Source organism: Stigmatopora argus, chromosome 11 (assembly GCF_051989625.1).
Source record: "Stigmatopora argus isolate UIUO_Sarg chromosome 11, RoL_Sarg_1.0, whole genome shotgun sequence".
NCBI classification, from domain to species: domain Eukaryota; kingdom Metazoa; phylum Chordata; class Actinopteri; order Syngnathiformes; family Syngnathidae; genus Stigmatopora; species Stigmatopora argus.
Window position 1 is genome coordinate 17,772,705 of NC_135397.1, and position 22,470 is coordinate 17,795,174.

Genomic DNA, 22,470 nt, shown 5'->3' on the forward strand with positions numbered 1-22,470 from the left:
AGGAGGGATGATGGACATGGTACAGCGTGTGTTCCATGTGCCAACAGGTCTAAATACCTAGTTTAACAAATTTTGTAGGAACTGTTTAATTTGTTGCAGACATAATGTGGAAGGTAACCTCAGACCCAAACGAGGCCAATTCCCAAATGGTACCTACCCATTTGAAATTATACACATGGATTTCATTGAATTATCCAGAAGCAACCAGTATAAATACTGTTTAGTCTTGATAGACTCATTATCTAAATGGACTGAAATAGTCCCCTCAAAATCACCAGACACATTGACGGTGGCTAAAGCTATCTGTAAGCACAATCCCAGAACATGGGATCCCAGAATCATCTGGGAGTGACAATGGAGCTCATATTGTAAACAGCATACTACAACACATGGCAAAACACCTAGGAATAAGTGTAAAAAAACCACTGCTCGTACCATCCGCAAAGTGCGGGACTGGTAGAGAGAACGAATGGTACAATAAAACTAAGGCTTAAGAAAACCATGGAAGAGACAAAGAAGCCATGGCCAGAATGCCTATCAGTGGTCAAAACATATATGAGAATAGTACCAACTATCTTGGGATTAAAACCTTTTGAGATAGTTCATGGAAGACCATTCCAACTTCCCCTATGAGAAGGTGAACCGTGTCAAGAGATTAAGGGCGAGGCAGATCCACTCACAGAGTGGATGGTAAAACTGTTTAGAGAAAAACTTATCCAAAATACTTGTAAGCTGTCGTTATCCCCTTTGTCTCCCTTACAGGAGGTGGTGAAGCCTGGTAACCAGATCCTGATTAGATGCCTTATAACGGAAGTCCTGGTCCTCGCCACGCTGGTAAGGCCCATTTGTGGTTCAACTAACCACTCCCACAGCAGTAAAGATTGCTGAAAGATCGACGTGGATTCACCAATCCCAGATCAAGGTAGTTCGAGACATAGGTGACTGAGTAGACTGGAAGTCGGACGGTGCCAAAACCTTTGTCTGTAAAAAACTCCTCTGACGTCTGCTCACCTGCCACGAGCACCCCTCACCTAACCTTGACCTCTCATAGACTTTGCACCTCACACAGAAGCCAAAATGAAAGCTGTTGCCACCCTCATCACAGTGACTGTACTGTCAGTGGCAGCCTGGTTGTGGCTGAATGCCCCGCCCACAGAGACTCGAGTTGAAAAACGAGACAATGCCATGCTCTTGTCAGAGGAGAGTGAAGTGGTATGAGAAAAACAATCCAAAGAACCACTATGAAGAAAATATGTGGTATAATTTCATGGTGTTTCAGAAGAAACTGACTGGTGTGAAAGAAATTTGTTGTTGTGCGTGTAGTCGTATTTGTGATAATGATATTTGTATTCTAAAACCTGAAAATGAGGGATACAAATTGATGTTTTTAAAGAAAATTATTTTATTTACTTCAGGGGGGAATGTGAAATATGAATTGTATTCTTATATTTAATCTTGCACCCTTTTGCACTCTTATGTATTTTAAAGTTACTAGAATATAATTTTATTGACACCTATTGGTTAAAATATGCACTACACCTATTTGTATCAACGCCTCCTTCTTTGTGACGTGGTCTACCTCATTAAAAACGGCGTTGAAACCAGATTTGGGCGGGAGATTGCTTTGAGGAGCCTGGAGGGTAGACACATCCTCCGGCTTCAACTTTGTTTCTCCCCCTCCCTCTGCAGACGCGGTTAAAATCTCATTCTTTCTGTCTCAGTGTGCTCCCTGTGTCCGAGCTTATTTAAGTGTTGGCCAGTAGCCCCAACACTAAATGATGTGCTAACGTTCGCATCCGGTGGGGTGTAAACAGCCATTACAATGACAATCTTTAGCTCTCTAGGTAAACAGAAGGGCCTGCACCGAACTGCCAAGAGCTCTAAATCAGGGGAACAGTGAGTGTTAATAATCCTACTGTTGCAGCACCAGTCGTTGTGTATGTACACACAAAGCCCCCCACCCCTCTCGCTTTTCCCGGATTCTTTTGTTGGATCCTGCCGGTGTAGCGTGCGGCTAGCTAGCGATACCGCGACATCGGGGATTTGCCGGTGTAGCCACGTTTCCGAGATGAAAATAATGTTGCAGTTCCTGACAAAGCTGTTGGTAGAAAGCTGAAGTTCCAAATTGTCCATTTTGTGGGTGATGGATCTGGCGTTGGTCAAGAAGATACTCGGAAGCGGTGCTCTGTGCGGTTGTTTCCTTAGCTTAGCAGCTAGGCCCACCCGGCATCCGCGCTTTTGCTTTCTTTCCCTTCGCCGCCTCCGTCGTACTCTGAGTGGGCTGACTATCCACGGAGATCCCGGTGGTCCCGAGATGTCTTCGGGGATATTGTAGGTTCGTTGGTAATCTGTTGTGATGGATATATCGCATCTCTTACCGAGAGTATTTAAATCCTGGCAACTGTAGAAAAAGTTTGCCTCGCAGATGTTCGTAAATAACGATAAGATTGAGAAAACAAAACACCGAACTGGAGAGCAAAGAGCCGCTGCACCCGTGCGCGCCGCCATTTTGGATCCTAATATCAACCTTAGTCTCAGTCTGCAGAAGGTCCCCACCTTGTGGACTTCCTGTGTGTGGCTCCAGTTTTTTACCTAGGTTACAAGGTCTTGTGTGTCTTGTGTCTGTCTTGTGTCTGTCTTGCTACTGTAACCAAGAAATTTCCCGAATATGAGATGAAATAAAGTTCCAATCCAATTACGAAGCCTCTCCTTTGTTGCCCTGGCTGACTTTAGGATCATTGTCATGCTGAAAGACCCAGCCACGTGCCATCTTAAATGTCCTTGCTGATGGAAGGAGAATTTCACTCGAAACCTCTCAATACATGGCCCCATTCATTCTTTCCTTTACACAGATCAGTCGTCCTGGTAACTTTGCAGAAAAACAGCCCCAAAGCATGTTTCCACCCCCATGCTTCATATTGGGTATGGTGTTCTTCGGATGCAATTCAGTATTCTATCTCCTCCAAACACGAGAACCTGTGTTTCTACCAAAAAGTTCTATTTTGGTTTCATCTGACAATAATACATTCTACCAGTCCTTACCCATGTTGACAATTACAGGCCTCTCTAATCTTTTCAAGTAGGAGAACTTGCACAATTGGTGGTTGACTAAATACTTATTTTCCCCACAGTATATAAGGCACACCGGATTATAAGGCCCATAGTCCGCTTCTGAAAAAATTGGATGCTTTCAGGTGCGCCTTATCGTGCGGAAAATACTACATATTTTGTCCTGGATGTTGAACAAAATTTGGAATACAAACAGGTAATAAAGGAGACATCAGGCCTGAGAACATTCGAGCAACATCTTGTGATGACATAACAACGGTCAGATTCCACAAAACCGATCATCATCAGAAGGGCTGCCGAGCACATTTTGCACCTCGAGCAGATCGTCTACCTACACCAGAGAGAAAACCGTCTTGGAATTAAGTGTATAGCTTTGTTGAGGTGTATCACCTTGATAACACTAAATCTAGCAGAGTTGTTAAAATCTTTAACCAATTCCACTTCCAAGCAGTAACATCCTTGTCCTCTACTGCTCCAAAATTTACATATGCCAACTGCTCACCACCACAAATGTAATATTTTTCCTTTTAATTGTTCACGTATCTTAACTGTACTGCTTCTTTTGTTTGCCTACCCTCACATTTTCCCTTTTTTAGATTTTTTTTATAGCATCTTGGAACAGATTAAGACCATTTACATTATTTGTTATCAGTTCCGGCATCATGGAGACAGCATTTTTCTTGTGTCGGGAGATTCTCAATTTCAAAGTAAATCTACCACAACAAGTTCAAAGTAAAGTATTGGTAACAGGAAGCATATTTATGTTAAGGGGGATGTTTAATTTCATAACTTGGAACAAAAGGTTTCCTATCAAAGCTTTTCATAAACAGATTATTTTGTATGTAGAAGTAAGTAAAGGTACCACCGTATATTATCGAGCTGCCAACTACTCCGTAATTTCAGGAGTTTAACCGGAAATGCAAGGCAAACTCCGGGACTCCGGACAACCTCCCTAAACTCCGGAAATCCCAAGAAATTGTCCCCAAAAAATTTTGAAGCAACCATTTCGGAAAAGTACCAAATTTCCAATTTAAATGCCTTGAAAACACACCATCGCTACGGCTTCCACCATCTTGATTCAACTGCACTGTAGACTGAAAGAATTCGGGAACACACGTGCATTGTGAATCATCCGAGTTACAAGTTCTGACGAATGATTCGTCATGTGCGACTTCGGCGCATATCGATTTTGCATGAATCGCATTCACTCCGTATAAACTCCGGAAATGGGACAAGGGTACTCCTGAAATGGGGTCGACGGAGGTTGGCAGCTCTGAATAATATTAAGTATAGTAATTTCATTAAATTGTGAGACTTGTATTTCACATAAACAGAAATTGTATTTTGGGGGTGTTTAGCTGAAGACAATTCTGTCTGACAAACAGATTCCATGTCATTATAAGAAAGAAAATCGATATACAAGACACAAACCTCTGCTAGTAAGATCCTTCGAAAGGCATTGGCAACTGCTGCATCAATCCCCACCATATCAAACTCCATCAGGGTATCGGCCAGCTGTCCAACTTCAATTCTGAAGCTCTGTAAAACATGTTAGTATAGATAGTGTTATAATAATGTGCGCTCATGAATACATGTATTTGGAGAACATGGGGTGTGATTGGATTGGATAACTTTATTCATCCCGTATTCGGGAAATTTCATTGTGACAGTAGCAAGAAAAGGCATAGTTATAAGTTAGACTACCCATTTCTATTAAATCTTAAGTTGTCCAAGAGTATATTTTTGGCCTAAATGGTTAGAAATAAGTTAACATGGATTTTCTTTTTTTCCTCCCATTTATTTTTTTTAAATTTGTTTTACCCACCCCCTATTTTCAATAAATAAATACACGTAATACGTACATTATTCAATGAAATAAAATTAACACATCTGTGTGCTCACGCGAGGATCCCATTGGTGCGTTGGCCCGGTGGAACGAGTGGTTAGCGTGTCGGCCACACAGCTCAGGGGTCCTGGGTTCAAATCCAGGTCACGTCCACCTGTGTGGAGTTTCCATGTTCTCCCCGGGGCTGTGTGGGTTTCCTCTGGCTACTCTGGGTTCCTCCCACATTCCAAAGACATGTATGGTAGGCTGATAGGACACACTATATTGCCCCTAGGTACGAGTTTGAGCGTGAATGGTTGTTTGTCTTCTTGTGCCCTGCGATTGGCTGGCCACCAATTCAGGGTGTCCCCCACCTCTGGCCAGAAGTCAGCTGGGATGGGCTCCAGCACCCCCCTTGACCCTAATGATAAAGCGGTTCAGAAAATTAGCTGAAATGACATATATACATACATACAGTAGTGGTCGAAAGTTTATATACACTTGTGAAGAACAATGTCATGGCTCATGAGTTTCCAGTTATTTTTACAACTCTGATTTTTCTCCGAGAGTGAATAGAACAGATACTTCTTTATTACAAAAAACATTCATGAAGTTTGGTTCTTTTATGACTTTATTATGGGTGAACAGAAAAAGTGATCAAATCTGCTGGGTCAATAATATACATACAGCAGCACTTATATTTGGTAACATGTGCCATGGCGATTTTCACTTCAATTAGGCGCTTTTGGTAGCCATCCACAAGCTTCTGGCAAGGTTCTGGTTGAATCTTTGCCCACTCCTCTTGACAGAATTGGTGCAGTTCAGTTAAATTTGATGGCTTTCTGACATTGACTTGTTTCTTCAGCATTGTCCACAAGTTCTCAATGGGGTTTAAGTCAGGACTTTGGGAAGGCCATTCGAAAACCTTAATTCTAGCCCGATTTAGCCATACCATTACCACTTTTGATGTGTTTGGGGTCATTGTCCTGTTGGAACACCCAACTGTGCGCAAGACCCAATCTTCGGGCTGATGACTTTAGGCTATCTACTGTTATCTTTAGGATATTAGTGATACTGATATCTTGAAGAATTTGAAGGTAAACCTCCTTCATTATCCCATTTACTCTCTGTAAAGCACCAGTTCCATTGGCGGCGAAACAGCCCCACAGCATAATACTACCACCACCATGCTTGACAGTAGGCATGGTGTACTTGGGGTTAAAGGCCTCACCTTTTCTCCTCCAAACATATTGCTGGGCATTGTGGCCAAACAGCGCAATTTTTGTTTCGTCTGACCAGAACTTTCATCCATAAGGTCTTATCTTTGTGCGTGTGATCAGCAGCACACTTCAGTCGAGCCTTAAGGTGCTGCTTTTGGAGCAAGGGCTTCCTTCTTGCACAGCAGCCTCAGTCCATGGAGATGCAAAAGACGCTTGACTGTGGACACTGACACCTGTGTTCCAGCAGCTTCTATTTCTTGGCAGATCTGCTTTTTGGTGATTCTCGGTTGAATCTTCACCCTCCTGACCAATTTTCTCTCAGCAGCAGGTGATAGCTTGCGTTTTCTTCCTGATCGTGGCAGTGACAAAACAGTGCCATGCACCTTATACTTACAAACAATTGTTTGCACTGTTGCTCTTGGGACCTGCAGCTGCTTTGAAATGGCTCCAAGTGACTTTCCTGACATGCTTAAGTCAAGGATTCGCTTTTTCAGATTCATGCTGAGCTCCTTTGACTTTCCCATTGTAGCGTTAGTGGGCGTTTGCATCCAATGAGCCCTGTTTACATGGCCTCAGAGAAGTCACCAGCTGTAGTCACTCATAATCACTCAAAAGAACTTAAGAGGCCATGAAGCTCATCTCACTGACACAACTTTCTAAGTCACCAAAATTGCTAATTTATGTTGCTGTATGTATATTTTTGACCCTGCAGATTTGGTCAATTTTTCTGTTAACCCATAATAAAGTCATAAAAGAACCAAACTTCATGAACGTTTTTTGTGACAAAGAAGTATCTGTTCCAATCACTCTAGAGAAAAATCAGAGTTGTAGAAATAACTGGAAACTCAAGAGAGCCATGACATTGTTCTTCACAAGTGTATGTAAACCTTTGACCACAACTGTACATACCGTATTTACTCACATATAAGCCGCTTTTGTCAGACAAAAAAATGATGACTGAATCAGGACGGGTTATATGCGCATAAAAACACGAACGTCCTGAACGAAACTGCAAGTTGACGACGATGACACATCAAGACAATGCGGCCGATTATTTCAAAATAAAGAAAAGATAAACAGATATAACGCTAAAGAAAATGTATTTTGACATCTATGAATATAATTTAAGGAAATGCATAAAATGTGAAAAAACTCACGTTCCCGTCACTGCTCGCTCGGGGCACGGCCATCTTAAACGTGTTCAGACTGGCCAGATGTGAGTGGACTTACTTGTCTGTTATTTCTCGCTAGGGGCGCCGCCATCTTACCGTAGGTACGTGCTCTGACCATAGCGTTTCCCATGTCAGCACATCACAATACTTAAGGCTGATCGATGATCTTGCAGTCGATCGTTCAAAATCAAATCAAAAGCCTTTATTGTCATCATACACAGCTGCGTACAACGAAATTGGTGGTGATACTCCACAAAGTGCGTTTTCCCAGTAAAAAAAATACATAAATAGTAATATAAAAGTATGAAAAGTCACATCCCGGCTAGGTAAATTCTAAAATATTGCACAATCTAAGATATTGCACACCACCAAGTTATTGCACAGAAGGGATTGTGTGTCGTGCTAACGCAAGTTCAGAGTCCAGATGGCTGTGGGAAAAAACCTGTCCTCAAGTCTATTTGTCCGTGCTTTGTGAGACCTGTAGCGTCTGCCAGAGGGCAGCAGCTGGAACAGGTTGTGACCAGGGTGGTATTGGTCCCTGACAATGTTCCTGGCTCTGCTGAGGTAGTGAGGGCTGGCAATGTCATCCAGTGAGGGCAGAGAGCAGCCGATGATCTTCTGGGCAGTGTTGATCACTCTCTGCATGGCCTCTCTGTCTGCTGCCGTGCTTCCAGTGTACCACACTGTAATGCAGTTTGCCAGGATGCTCTTCACAGTGGCTCTATAGAAGGTTACCAGAAGCTTGGTGTCCAAGTTGTTCCTCCGGAGCACCCTCAGGAAATGGAGTCGTTTCTGGGCCTTCTTCACCACTGCCGTGGTGTTGGTAGACCGGAGGGCTTGTCCGTGACGTGGACCCCTAGGAATTTGAAGGACTGGACCCTGTCTACGCATACTCCATTCATGAGGAGTGGGGCCAGATGTGTGCTGCGTTTGGGAAAGTCCAGGATTATTTCTTTAGTTTTCGTGGTGTTTAGTGTGAGATTGTTCACTAAACACCACGAAGACAGTTTGTTGACCTCATCTCTGTAAGCACACTCATCCCCCCTGACATGAGTCCGACCACAGTGGTGTCATCGGCAAATTTGATGATGGAGTTAGACTGGTGGGTCGGTGTTAGACCAAGTCTAAGTAAGTGCAATAGGCCTATAATCATTCAGGCTATCAATGGTTGGCTTTTTAGGGACAGGGATAATGGTGGCAGATTTCAGGCAGGATGGGATGATGGATGGTTTCAGGGAACAATTGAAAATCTTTGTGAAAACCCCAGTCAGCTGGTCAGCACAGGCTTTGAGCACCTTCCCAGGTACTCCGTCAGGGCCAGCAGCCCTCCTGGTGTTCACAGTCCTATTTTCAGTTAAGGACGATAAATCCACCAGGTCACCTGGGCCTCGAATTTCTGACAAAAATCCACCATCCCCACGTCTCCCTGCCATTCACTCCGCAGCAAGCTCTATTTTCAAATAAGCGCCACGGCGTGTTCTGTAAGGTCGCACAGAGCTCGCAATTCTGAAGAAAAAAAATCCACTCTTACAGAGGCTCCCAGCCGCTTGGTCCGCTCAGAAAGATCTATTTTCGGATAAAAATGACAGCCACTGCCCTGCATTTTTCTTTCTCGGTGCTGAGTTGAGTGACAGTACCGTCTTCAGCAATTTTCTTAGTGGCAAGCGGAGGACAGGGAAGTATCTTCCGAGTTTTTAAATACTTAATATATTTTTATTTTAAATGCGATGTACTGAAGCCACAAATGTTGAAGGCCCGAAGTAGTGAAGGATCACAGTCCAGATAAAGTACAGGGCAAGGAGACTTCACTTGAATATTTGAGTAGGTAGGCTCGATGTTTTCCTGCATCTCATAATTGCAAATTCTAGCGGTTATAGTCCTTACACTTTCATGCTCTGTGTGCGCTGCAGTATCAATATCCCTGCTAAATGATTAGCTGGTTATCACCATCTTCATCTCCTGAACGTTGGTTTGGAATTAGCGTTCACGTCGCATCAGTGCCCCCATTCTTGTTGGTGTTGGGGTGGTGTAATTATATCTTATATTTATCAACTTATTGAACGTTTGTATTCTTGACAAAAATAATTTCACCATAATTACCATTATCGTTTTATCGCACAGGTATAGTCAAAAGATTAAGTCTACTTGACAATATCAGAGAATTTTGAATATTTTGCAGGGGGAAAACATGAAGTTATGAGTTCCATCCCGCAAGTTTCTTGTGAAATCAGTTGATGTGATTCATGTTCGACTTGATTAAAAACTGGTGGCGAATAAAGGTGCCTGAATTGGATTTCAAATAAAAGTTCATGAAATCTAATAATTTTTTCGTTAATTGTAGAAGTTACATAAAAAAAGGAATTTGTTATTTGAAAATAGGGAGTTACTTTTCAATCACCCTATATATACACCAGTGAATCAAATCGACTTACCTAATTATTTCTATAAAGAAACAAATGTCAAATTGTGTAGCGATTTGGAACTACATAGAGACTTCCGACATAAACCTATTTTTTTCAAAAATAATGATAAAATGTTCGATTAGTCGATAATTCATCTCATCTCATTTTCTGAACCGCTTTATCCTCACTAGGGTCGTGGGGGTGCTGGATCTTATCCCAGCTGACTTCAGGCCAGAGGCGGGGGACACCCTGAATTGGTGGCCAACCAATCGCAGGGCACAAGGAGACAAACAACCATTCACGCTCACACTCATACCTAGGGGCAATTTAGAGTGTCCAATCAGCCTACCATGCATGTCTTTGGAATGTGGGAGGAAACCGGAGTACCTGGAGATAACCCACGCAGACATGGGGACCAGGGAGAACATGCAAACTCTACAGAGGTGGACCGACCTGGATTGGAAGCGAGGTCTCCCACTGTGAGCCCGACGCGCTAACCCAGGGGTCGGGAACCTTTTTGATAGAAAGAGCCATGAACAATTCTCATCTCATCTTCTTCCGCTTTATCCGAAGTCGGGTCGCGGGGGCAGCAGCTTCAGCAGGGAAGCCCAAACTTCCCTCTCACTAGCCACTTCATCCAGCTCTTCCGGGAGGACCCAAAAGCGTCCCCGAGCTAGCCGGGAGACAGTCTCTCCAGCGTATCCGAGGTCAGCCCTGTGGCCTCCTCCCGGTGAGATAGTGCCCGGAACACCTCCTGAGGGAGGCGTCTAGAGGGCATCCTAATCAGAGGCCCGAGACCACTCATCTGGCTCCTCTTGATCCGGAGGAGCAGCGGCTGGCTCTACTCCGAGCTCCTCCCGGATGACCGAACTTCTCACCTTATCTCTAAGGAAGACTCCAGACATCATGCGGAGGAAAGTTCATTTTGGCTGCTTGTATCCAGGATTAAAATAAAGTTGCCATTTCTGAAAGTGTTATTATTCATTAATTTTCATAGGTGGCCTAGCGGCTTGAGGGGTTATGCAGGGGTCGGGAACTTTTTTGACAAAGAGAGCCATAAACAATCCATATTTTGTTATTCCTTGAGAGCCATACTCCAAATTTAAAAGTCAAGATACATGTAAATAGGTGCCTTTTTTTGTAATTTCAGCACTTTTAAAGTGGAAAAAACTGAATAGTTTTGACAACATTCTTATGCATGTGCTAATCAATGAGTATGCATTCCAGAAGAGTCTCATGCAAAAAAAAGAATATTAATGCAGTTTAAGACGTAGTATTTCAGCTTTGTCACCAGCGGTTTCTATATTTTAGCTCACAGGTTAGCGGAGAGCCAGTTGCACCCTTCAAAAGAGCTACGTGTGTCTCGCGAGCCTCAGGTTCCCTACCCCTGGTTAGCGCGTCGGCCTCACAGCTCTGGGGTCCTGGGTTCAAATCCAGCTCGGTCCACCTCTGTGGAGTTTGCATGTTCTCTCCGGGCTGTGTGGGTTTTCTCTGTGTACTCCAGTTTCCTCCCACATTGCAAAAACATGCATGGTAGGCTGGTTGGACACTAAATTCCCCTTAGGTATGTGTGAGCGTGAATAGCTGTTTGTCTCCTCGTGCCATGCGATCGGCTGCCCACCGATTCAGGGTGTCCCCCGCCTCTGTACCCCTCAGCTGGGTTACCATTACAGGAGGGCTCCGCGATTTTTGGTTTTTAAATATCACACTTGTTCATTTTCTAACATCCCTCATGAATATTACATGGACCAAGAACAAGGCTGTGAAATTGTGTATGTATAACAGCAATCAAAGAAATAAGAATTGATGACGGGGAAATACTTTTTGGAATGTGAGCATATCCCAAGTGTCATCGTAGCCAGGGTAGTTTCCAGGAAAATTGGTTGTGTTAACCTAGAAACAACAAATCATTTAATTAGCATATTCCATTCAAAGAACCATAGAGTTTGTGATGATAGTTTGACAAGTATTTCATTTGGAACACTAAATCTACCGACTGAAAACTAAAAGCACCAGGAATATTAGGTCATTTCGGCAGAGCAAAAATCAGGTCATCAAAACGAGGTTAAAAAAAGGTGAAAACTGATTTGTGTAACTGTTTTGAAGAAAGCGAAATGTTCAAGGAGTGCTTATTTCATTACAAAATTTATTAAAATCTTAAAGCCAAGCCAAAACTTACATTTTTCACGCAAAATTCTCCTAAAATAATGCGGCTGCGAACTTCCTCCAGGCTACGTCTCATCTCTGACATTTTAATAACTATTGAAACTGCTGCGTCTTCTGCGTCTTCTTCTGCGTCTTCTTCTGCGTCTTCTTCTGCTTCTTCTTCTGCTTCTTCTTCTTCTTCTCTTCTTTTTCGTCTTCTTCTTCTTCTTTTCTTCTTCTTCTTTCATTTCTACTTCTTCTTCTTCCTCCTCTCGCTTCTTTTTCTTCTTTTTCTTCTTTTTCTTCTTCTGCTTCTTCTGCTTCTTCTTCTTCTACTACTACTACTACTATTTTACTTCCTTGTAACGGAGCCTATCTACTGGGATCCATCACCACTTCGTGGCTTCAACTTTTGAGTCTTCATTACATCGTGTTTTTTTTTCTTCTGAAGTACAGTGGTACCTCGAGATACGAGCGTTGCATTTTTTCAATGTTTTTTTAGCCGGGTTGGCTTGTTTGCCCCGCCTTCACCTTCACGTTTACTATCGATGGGCTGTTTGCTGTTGTATTCTCTTCAAAATATTCCGAAAATGATGCACACAAATGTCCTCACGACCACTTGCCAAGGAGAAGTAGTCTTGAATTAGCGATCGCTCCGCCAACGGGAGCTAACAGGCCAAGGGAGGAAAAAAAACACTGAAAAAATGCAACGCTCCGCCCAGTGCTTGCAGAGACATTACAAAGAGGGAGTTGCGACCAGAGACATTACAAAGAGGGAGTTGCGAGCCAGTGCCCCTGATGTTCTTATGAGCAGCCAACGAGAAGTAATATATCCTCCTCGTAACGATCGCTCCGCCATTCGCGCTGAGTGACGGAAAAAAACACTGGAAAAATGCAATGCTCCGCCCAGTGCTCGTACAAATCTGTTATACACGAAAGAGATATGGCAAAAATGGCAGTGTGCTACAATGATAAACAGCCTCTCATGCCTTGACCACCTGGCTTTCTCGTATCTCAAAATTTTTCTCGTATCTAGAGATAATTATTTGCTCGAAATTTTACTCGTATCTCGAAATGCTCGTATCTCGAAATGCTCGTATCTCGAAATGCTCGTATCTCGAAATGCTCGTATCTCGAAATGCTCATATGTCGGGGTGCTCGTATGCTGAGGTACCACTATGTATGTACTATGAAAAAAAATTCATACAAATGTCCAAATCCACACCAAAACTCGCAAGCAGAAGACAGATGAAAAATAGCTTTGAAAAATGGCAGAAGTATATATTTATATCTCATCTCTCATCTCATTTTCTGAACGGCTTTATCCTCATTAGGGTCGCGGGGAGTGCTGGAGCCTATCCCAGCTGTCTCCGGGCCAGAGGCGGGGGTCACCCTAAATCAAAATGCCAGCCGATCGCAGGGCACAAGGAGACAGACAATGTGGGATTTACTTTTCTTTGTTCTGAAAGATCTGTTGAAACAAGTAATAACAAAAATATAGGTGTAAGATTATATCAGTTTTTGTGAGTATAAAAGCATCGTTCTCATACAAACTGAATGGCTGACACTCAACAGTCTGACTGATTAATCAATCTTAGTCTTGTGATTGAGTTGACATGTCAGCACAAACACTCAACTGTCCGACACTGATCAATTACATTTTGCCCTGCAAATGACTGAAATGTATCTGTCCAAAGTCCTGGTGACAACTGTCAGTTTCGCCTGTATTTAAGACTCACTCACTGGTCATTCGGTGAGAGCTGCAAGGACAACAGACCTAATGATGAAATATAATGCTGATGGCGCGTCTTGTGGCTGCGTCCGGCGAGGTATGACCAAACCCATACCTCCCCGGATGCAGCCACAAGACGCGCCATCATCCAACGTGAAGATCGCTCCTCCCCCCTCTCCCACCCCCGCCTTTTGCAGACCTACACTACGAAAGTCACAGAGGAAGAACTTGCCCTATCGAAAGGAGACCGCACATACCTGATTCGTTTCCGCAGTGGACACCACCCCCTGCTCCGCCGTTGGCTCCACCTTGTGGGGAAATCCAACTCGGATCGCTGCCGCCTGTGCGACGAGGAAACAGAGTCATCTGAACACCTTTGGCTCCGCTGTCCGGCCTTAATGACCGAACGCTACCATCGCGGCCTGGGCAACTCCCTGGATGAACTAATCCGTGTTTCAGTGGCAGCTCTAGCGCCGCTGAGGGTAATCCTCAGGCGCCTGAGGTGAAAAAGAAGAAGAAGAAGAGGACAACAGACTGTGAGCGGTTCACGCTGTTTGAGCTCTCCCCATTTCTGCAGTCTGGAAATAAACTTATTTCCTTTAAATTGGGCTCACTCTTTCTTAACCTGCTCCTTAAGTTGTTTTTCAGACCTATCAATAGGCAAGACATTATTGAAGCTTGCATGACCAGTTCTCTTTATTGGCTCGAGAAAAGGCGAGATTGTCGTTCTGAGTCCATTTCTTAAAGCCTTCATTGCCTCCGCCTAAAGTGGGTGTTAACCTAAGTATTTGTTGAGGATGTCTAGACAAGCCAGGAATGATCAAATTAGTAAAAGCTTCACAACTGCCAGAACACAGCTAAAAATGTTTATGCAACAAACACCCAGATTTATCTGCTGTTTTTCACATATTGTTGTGAAGCCTCTGCCCAGACACAATGATCAAATTAGTGGCTATCACTTTGGTACACAACACTTTAAGTTAATTTTCATAGCAAATAATTCATAACAACAACCATGCACTCTCACACCCATACCTAGGGGCAATTTAGAGTGTCCAATCAGCCTACCATGCATGTTTTTGGAATGTGGGAGGAAACCGGAGACCCCGGAGGAAACCCACGCAGGAGAACATGCAAACTCCACACAGATGGACATAACCTGGATTTGAACCCAGGACACCAGAGCTGTGAAGCCGACACTAACCACTCGCCCCACCGGACCGCCCTAGTTGCTGCTTAAGGGTTATAAAATCACTTTCAGCTTGGGGCGTCAACTGAGCTCTTGAATTTCTCATGCGAATTTCATTAACCAGGGAACGTGGGGAAATGGAGAAAACTGAATAATTAGGAATAAATTGCCTATAATAACCTGTCAGACCCAAAAATGATAACATTTCTCTAACTGTAACAGGTTGAGCGTGGTGTACAATGGCTAATTGATGTAAAGAGGACATAAAGTCCCATCTGAGATAACTAGATGACCAAGAAAAGAAACAGCCGTCCAAGCACATTGAAGTTTTTCCCGCGAGACCTTGAAGCCGCACCCTGCCAACTGTTCTAGTAAACGCTGAGTCGCTTCCAAACTGTTGGACTCTGACGGGGCTGCCAGGATGAGATTGTCCACATATTGGACAAGAATTACCCCCTCCGGGAGCACCAGCAGTGCCAATAGTTGCTTCAAAGCCTGATTAGAAATTCCTGGCGACAATAGGAGGCCTTGTGGCAATCGAGTATAATGTAAGTGAACACCAAGGTGTGTAAATGAAAAAACACCACTATGTGATTCTGCTAACAGTAGGCAAAAAAGCATTAGCAAGATCTACAACTGAGAAATGTGCATGCTCTGGTGTCAAAGCAGTTAGGGCCACATAAAGATTCGGCACTGGGCCTGTCGGGGTGGAAACAGCAGCGTTTATTGGACGCAAATCATGAACCATACAGTATTTACCGGATTTACTCGCATATGAGCCGCCCGTGTGTATAAGCCGCACCCTTAAAATTGTTGAATTTTACAATTTCTCACGTATAAGCTGCCCCTTTCACCTCCATATTTATGGTTTTAATAGGGAGTACAAATGTGTTCCTTTGAAGGGAAAATCTTAAGAAAAATCATCACATGTGGTATTTCTGAGATACTGCATGAATCAAAAGCACAGTATCAGGGTCAATATCATAAGGCAGTTAATATGTGATGTGAATTATTTGCTATAAAAATTAACTTAAAGTTTTGTGTCATATTTTCCCGCCAGAATGTAGAATGCCTCATGCTTGCAGACCAAAGTGATAGCTTCTATTTGATCATTGTGTTTGGACAGAGTCTTCACAACAATATGTGAAAAACAGAAGGTACCTCTGGGTGTTGGTGTATAAACAATTGAGCTGTGTTCTGGCAGTTGTAAAACTTTTCCTGACCTGCCTAAATATCCTGTTTTTATTGCTCGAATGGAAGTGTCATATCTTCAGAATCTCTATCTCAACAATTGTCCAAGTTAAGACCCAACAGTATTTGATTTCAAAACCAGCCATGTTCCTTGTAAGTGAAACCCACCCACTTGTATTCAAATTAACGCCCACTTTGGGCATAGGCAATGTAGGCTTTTGGAGTCAGAAGAACGAGTATCTCGCCTTTTCTCAAGCCAATAAAGAGAACTGGTCATAGAAGCTTCAAGAATATCTTGCCTATATTTTTGTTAACATTTGTCTCACCAGATCTTTCAGAACAAAGAAAAGAACATCTCACAAATGGTGACCCCGACATGATTTGTTCTGAAGGTCCAGATGAAACAATGACTTTCCTTGCAGACTTTTGGGGGACAAAACACAAAGGTAAGCAGATTTTAAATTCTGCATAATTTATAGAAACATCAAAATTTTGGAAGAATCTGGGGAAAGATCTGATTTTCGTCCTGGTGCGACAATATTGTTATTGTTAAACACGGGAAGTTGTTGAGTTTGTAAGGGAAGACACATTCTTCGTGGGCTGCGTTGAAAGTCGCGTACTGTGTGTAATCGCGCCCAAAGAGCTATATTCTTTTTGAAACACAGTCGCTATTTCTATGTGAATAAGCGCTGATAAGAGCCCGTACACTTATTGAAACAAGAGGGTGTTACGTCTTTGGGGGGACGTCGTGGTGAGGTAATGAGGAATTAGGCCCTAATCGCAGGGAAACAGGCGACGACGAGGGAAGTAGTCCTCATACCAAAACTTTAATAACTTCGGCAGGATCTTGGAAAATAACAAAGACTTAGAAATCAAATCACAAAACCAAATCTGACATGGGAAGACAAGGGAAAGCAAGGAACGAGGCACATGGAACGTGGATCAAGCTAACGAGGAAATGTGACGAAAACGAATAAAAGCAGACGATCCAACAAATGACATAAAATGGAGTTTAAATAGACAGACATGGACAATTAGGAACACCTGGGAAACACACGGCGAAACGACAGCTCAACACAATGGGCAATCACTCAAACAGGACACCAGGGGGAAAAAAAGCATAAAACCAAGCAATCCTAACAGAGGGACTGTGTGACCCTGGGTCAGATAAGGAAGCAGCTGTGTGTGCTTTCAAAAAACGTGTAAAGATTTCTTATCTCATCTCATTTTCTTAACCGCTTTATCCTCTTTAGGGTCACGGGGGGTGCTGGAGCCTATCCCAGCTGACTCCGGGCCAGAGGAAGGGGACACCCTGAACTGGTGGCCAGCCAATCGAAGGGCGCGTGCAAAGATTTATTGATTAAAAATAAACTAAGAAGAAGGCAAGTTCAGAGGTTGAGGGAAAATATAGGTGAATTATATGGGTGCAATGAATGAGTAGATTGTATAATATGAATGAGACAACTTGGGGCAGATGGGCGTAGTACAGCTGTGTCAGCAGTTGGAAATAAAGAAAAGTGATTTGAAGAGAAGAATGGTCATTGCTTTGAGAGAAGTGATTAATAGGATTGCATCGAAGTGTCGAGGTTTGTGTTGTTGGTTTCGGAATGTTGAGAATTGTGCTGTTTGAAAAAAGTGTTATTCGTATAAAAGAATGTTTGGGGAGACAAATTAGTAAATTGTTGGATGCTGTCGCCACGTAGAGAGAGAGAGAATTCACTCCCGCCGTGCCGTAAGCCTGGCCTAAAAACGCAGGCTGCTTGGCGGGGTGACAGACATCACAGCCAACGAAACACCAGACTTATCTCAATGGAGCACAATCTGATCTCTTTGAAATTTGTGTAGAGCATTGGACAACAACAAAAAAGAGAGTACATTCTGCCTGGAGGATCTTAAACAAACAATGGTAATAATAACAAACAAATCTATTGAGAATTAAATTGAATGGTAAGGAAAATTACTATATATAATTAGGGTAGGACACTGTTAGAATGCAATTAACAGGGACTGATTTGTTTGATTTCATTTTGCTATGTGACAATGTTTAGAGTCTGCATTTTTAATCATTTGCTTACTTTTATTCTTAAGGCTCTGAGAAGTGGAGGATCTTTGTGTTTTTTCACGGAAATGTATGCGTCTGATATGAAGCATGTAATAACTTTGCAGTTTATATAACTGTTAATATATCCATAACAGCAATAGACGGCGGAGCCAGGGTAAAACACGTGTAGCTCTTTATTGCCACTGTCCAACAACACACACACACACAAACAAACCGGACACACAACACTACTACGTCCGGGTTACGCTGTGCTACCCCACGGCTCCAGGTGGCGTGGTTAAACACACTTCCATAACCCGAGGCAACTATCATTATCAATATATTACAAAGCAGTTTGCTTGATTGTGGATCTGGCTGAAGAGTTCATTTTTCATGGTTTATTTTTTATAATATTGATATTGCACTTTAAAGTACTTTATATACAAATGTGAATGTCATATACTGTTGAATTTTATCATTGATTACTCATCTATACAAAATTAGCATTGGTTTTGACAATCTTGAAAAATGGAAAATTTGATAGTTTCTTTAATGGTTTCTTTTCCTACTTTTTATTGTTCTTGTTTTTACTTCTTAGTTGCTGTATTGTGAAAGCTATGGTTAGGAGATTGATTGTTAGTGTTAATAATTCGAATATTTCTGCTACTCAATCACTTGTTGTGCATGATTTTCTCATTCAGTGTTCTCTTACCGGCTCTCCTTCACAGAGTCGTTTTGATTGTGTTCTTATGGAGGATTACGAAATAATGTTGGTGACCGACCCTTGGTTGATTTGCTTTGAATGTGGACTTTTATTGCTAAAGGGCCTAGAGTCTAGGCCCTAGACTGAGATAGTGGACCGCTGGAAGAAGAGGAGGAAGAACTACAAGAAGAAGAACTTCAGTGGCATACCATCTGGTCGAACAGGATTGGATTTTTATATTTTCTTTCTAGTTTTTTGTTACCATTACCATGATGAAGTAGTGTGTAAAGTATGTTTTTTTTCTTTTGTGTGTACGTCAAAATTGCTACGGTTTTTTTTAACATATTGAAGGTTTTGATGTGTTAATTTTTATTTGATTAATAGTTTTGTTGCACAGTTTCCTCTGTACAAACAGGGATCTGTTAGAAAAATTAACTTAAAGGTTTGTGTCATATTCAAAAGATATTTTCCCACCCGAATGTAGGATGCTTCACGCGTGCAGACCCAAGTTATTGCTTCTATCTGGTCATTGTGTTTGGGCAGAGTCTTCACAAGAACACTGTCACTATCTGATCATAGGGGTTGCAGCAGGTAGCTCTAGGTGTTTGGTGTACAAACAATTGAGCTGTGTCCTGGTAGTTGTAAAACTTTTCCGGACCTGCCTACAGATCCTGTTTTTATGGTTCGAAGGGAAGCGTCATATCTTCACTGTCAGGGCCAGACAAGTGGGTGGTTCTGCCTGTCATCCAATTACAGGTCCAGCACCCAATGGGCCAAACAGTAGCAGGTGTGGCTCATCATAACACGGAGCTATTTAAACCACCCAGAGCTGGACCACGGTGCTGGATCGTCTTTATCAGTTCACTGTAAAGTACCCTCTCGCTACCTCCTTGTTTCTGCCTTCTCTGATCTTCGACCTCTTGTTTTTCCCCTAGGACCAGGAGTACGATCCCGACCATGATTACAACCATGACCACATTTCTCGCCTCACGGATCCCGTATCGCTGCCTTGGACTTTTCCTACGGACGCCACGGCTCTCGACCCTCGCATCAGCCGCCCCGACCTGCCTACACTACTCCCCTTGTGCTTTTGCTCTGTCAGGGTGAATTGCAATAAAGAGACATTACCACCAGTAAAGCTGTCTTTATGCCTGCTTTGGTTTTTTTTTGCCTAAAACTAACAGGTGTCCAAGTTACGATCCAACAGTATTTGATTTCAAACCAGGCATGTTCCTTGTAATTGAAACCCACCCAATTGTATTCAAATTAACGCCCACTTTGGGCGGAGTCAAAGGCTTTTAAAATGGAGTCAGATGAACGAGAATCACGCCTTTTCTCAAGCCAATAAAGAGAACTGGTTATGGAAGCTTCTATGATACCTATTTTTGTTAACACTTGTCTCACCAGATCTTTCAGAACAAAGAAGAACAGCTCACATATGCCTGTCTTTGAAAATGCAAAATATCAAATAATTCAATTTGAAAAAAAAAATAGGTCTATCTTGATGAGTACCTGATGCTTTCTAATTACAGAAATTACAAATTTCTTACCAATAACATCTGATGGCAGCCATATTGCTTCTAATGTCAAAATATCTAAATTCTTTCGATAATAATAGTAATCGGACATAGGCCCTGTTGTCATTATCAACAACAAAAAAGCCTACTTGTCATCACACCCAGAAACTGTGTCTGACAAAATTGGTGGTCCTTCTCCATAAGCTGCGTTTACTCGGCAAAAGACCTAAATAAGTGATAGTTACGATGGTTCATATTACTCCAATAGTTGTCACTTTCGAACAAGAAATAAAACAAAAAAAATCAAAGAGGAATTTTGTTTTATTTCTAAATCAAGGCTACTCGCGTCTGGCCAGTCAGAGCATGTTTAACTAGGTTTAGACGGCAGCGCCCTAGTTAAGATGACCGCGCCCCAAATGAGGATCGTGATTTTTTTCACTTTTAATGCAAGATACGTGCGTTTTTTCTTGAATCCAAAACGCTGAACAAAATACATTTTGTTCAGCGTTTTGGATTGGATAACTTTATTCATCCCGTATTCGGGAAATTTCATTGTCACAGTAGCAAAAGGGTGAGAATGCAGATACAGGAAAGGTATAGTTACACATAGTTACAAGTTAGACAATACATCTGCTGGTCTAAGAAATATCTGAATCATATATTATATTTTGTCCATCAATGCTAATTAAATAATTCCAAATTGTCTGTTAGCTTCCTTTCATTGCTTTCCCCCTGGTTGCACTGCTTCCAGATGTGTGTTTTCATATTGAAGCATTTAACCAATCACATTTCAGCCATTATTTTTTGCCAGAGTCAGAAATCTGCCTCAATGCCTTCACAATCAGTTCTGCAGGCTCTGCTGCATTAAACAAGCGTCGATAAGACTGTTGCTTTAACCAATCAGAATTCGATTTGGTGACACCAAGGCCTTCTCGCAGGCGTAGGGATACGTCATTGCCTTCTCGCAGTCATAGGGAAACGTCATCGCTTTCACCAACTATTATTGGCTAGTGATAGAGTAGGCGGACCAAAGCCAAAGTGAGCCAGCCAGAGATCGCAAACTCCACCCACAATGGCCGACGGAGGAAAACAAATTGATTTGGTTGCAGATTTGCTGTCAAAGCCATTTTCCAGACTGACTTTTCCAGAAAAAAATGGATATCATTAAGAAAAGGCTCAACTCCGAAGCTAGCAAGCCTGTTACAGCCGGGAAAAGGGTGTGTCCGCCACGTTCATTTCGCTAACGACAACCTGACTCACGGGCTCCGAGGAACAATGCAAATTGTATTGCTGGGAGTGCTTGTTATTTGCCCCCGATCGACATGGTGTTTGGATTTGCAAATTTGACTTGTTAAACCAAAGCAGCAACGAGACACCAACGCACAGCCGGACACTTACAAGCAACGGTGCTCTCCAAAACTTTTTGGAAAACGTGAGTGAAGTTACAGTTCAGCGAGCAAGTGCGCCGGGAAACGGAGCGCCACAACGAAAAGGTAAAGAAAAATAGGGAAATCTAAAAAAGTTTGATAGACTCTGTAAACTTTCATTTCGGGGACACGATGAAAGCGCTGCATCCTTAAACAAAGGAAATTATGTGGAACTTCTTTCTCTCATTGCTGAGACAAACACGGATTTACATTACCACCTGTCCACTAATAAAGTGTTTAGTGGCACGTCGGGCAAAATACAAAACAACCTGATCACTGCTATTGCTGAAGTGATGGAGGAAGAGATGAGAAGGGAAATAACAGTACTGTTTGTCTCTGTAATGGTGAATGATTCTGTGCGGTGTGCTGATGGATTTAAAGCACATCTGGATGATTTTGAATTTTGTTTTTTGCTTCACACATTTAATGGCATTTTTGAGCATTCAGACTTGCTTTTTTTCAATACTACAGAACAACAAACTAGATGTACAGTTTTGTCCTGCAAGAGTAAAGGAGTTTTGTGACACAGTTGAGCGTGAGAGGAGCCGACATGAGAAAATCTACGAGGCCACTGAACGCAGTGCGAGTGCTCCAAGCTCACGAAGATGTCAAGCGCAAGATTCTCGCGCGCACTACCACCAACTCCACGACAGGATTCTGGACAATATTACCGTATTTTCTCGAATATAACACGCAGATTTTTGCTATATAATTAATTCCAATAGATGGGGGTGCGTGTTATAATCAATAACTAAAATAAAAAAAAAGCATTGTCAAACTCACTTTGACGCATGGATTTTACGTCATCTCGTAAAGCCGATCGAAAAAAGCATTGTC

At 42.5% G+C, this 22,470-nt stretch overlaps 1 protein-coding gene and 2 long non-coding RNA genes across 4 annotated transcripts in view; 2 read left to right on the top strand and 1 right to left on the bottom strand.

Moving 5' to 3' along the window:
• polr1c (RNA polymerase I and III subunit C) overlaps window positions 1-12,040 on the bottom strand; it is a 91,182-nt gene extending 79,142 nt beyond the window's left edge. Inside the window, exons 1-3 of one of the 2 annotated variants that reach the window (XM_077612959.1) lie at window positions 11,868-12,040; window positions 11,510-11,581; window positions 4,501-4,608 (exon numbers count right to left, since the gene is read on the bottom strand). In XM_077612959.1, coding sequence (XP_077469085.1) covers window positions 4,501-4,608; window positions 11,510-11,581; window positions 11,868-11,939 — 252 coding nt within the window. In that variant the 5' untranslated portion in view covers window positions 11,940-12,040. Of the gene's footprint in view, window positions 1-4,500; window positions 4,609-4,971; window positions 5,221-11,509; window positions 11,582-11,867 lie in introns of those variants that run through there. The other variant, XM_077612961.1, reaches the window with a different exon arrangement.
• LOC144084489 (uncharacterized) lies at window positions 11,919-14,169 on the top strand. Its single transcript, XR_013303824.1, has 2 exons — window positions 11,919-13,662; window positions 13,763-14,169. It is a non-coding gene; the product is annotated as an uncharacterized LOC144084489 (long non-coding RNA).
• A 1,394-nt stretch (window positions 14,170-15,563) lies between these two features.
• On the top strand, window positions 15,564-19,827 carry LOC144085178 (uncharacterized). Its single transcript, XR_013304053.1, has 2 exons — window positions 15,564-19,555; window positions 19,625-19,827. It is a non-coding gene; the product is annotated as an uncharacterized LOC144085178 (long non-coding RNA).
• The last annotated feature ends 2,643 nt before the right edge of the window (window positions 19,828-22,470 follow it).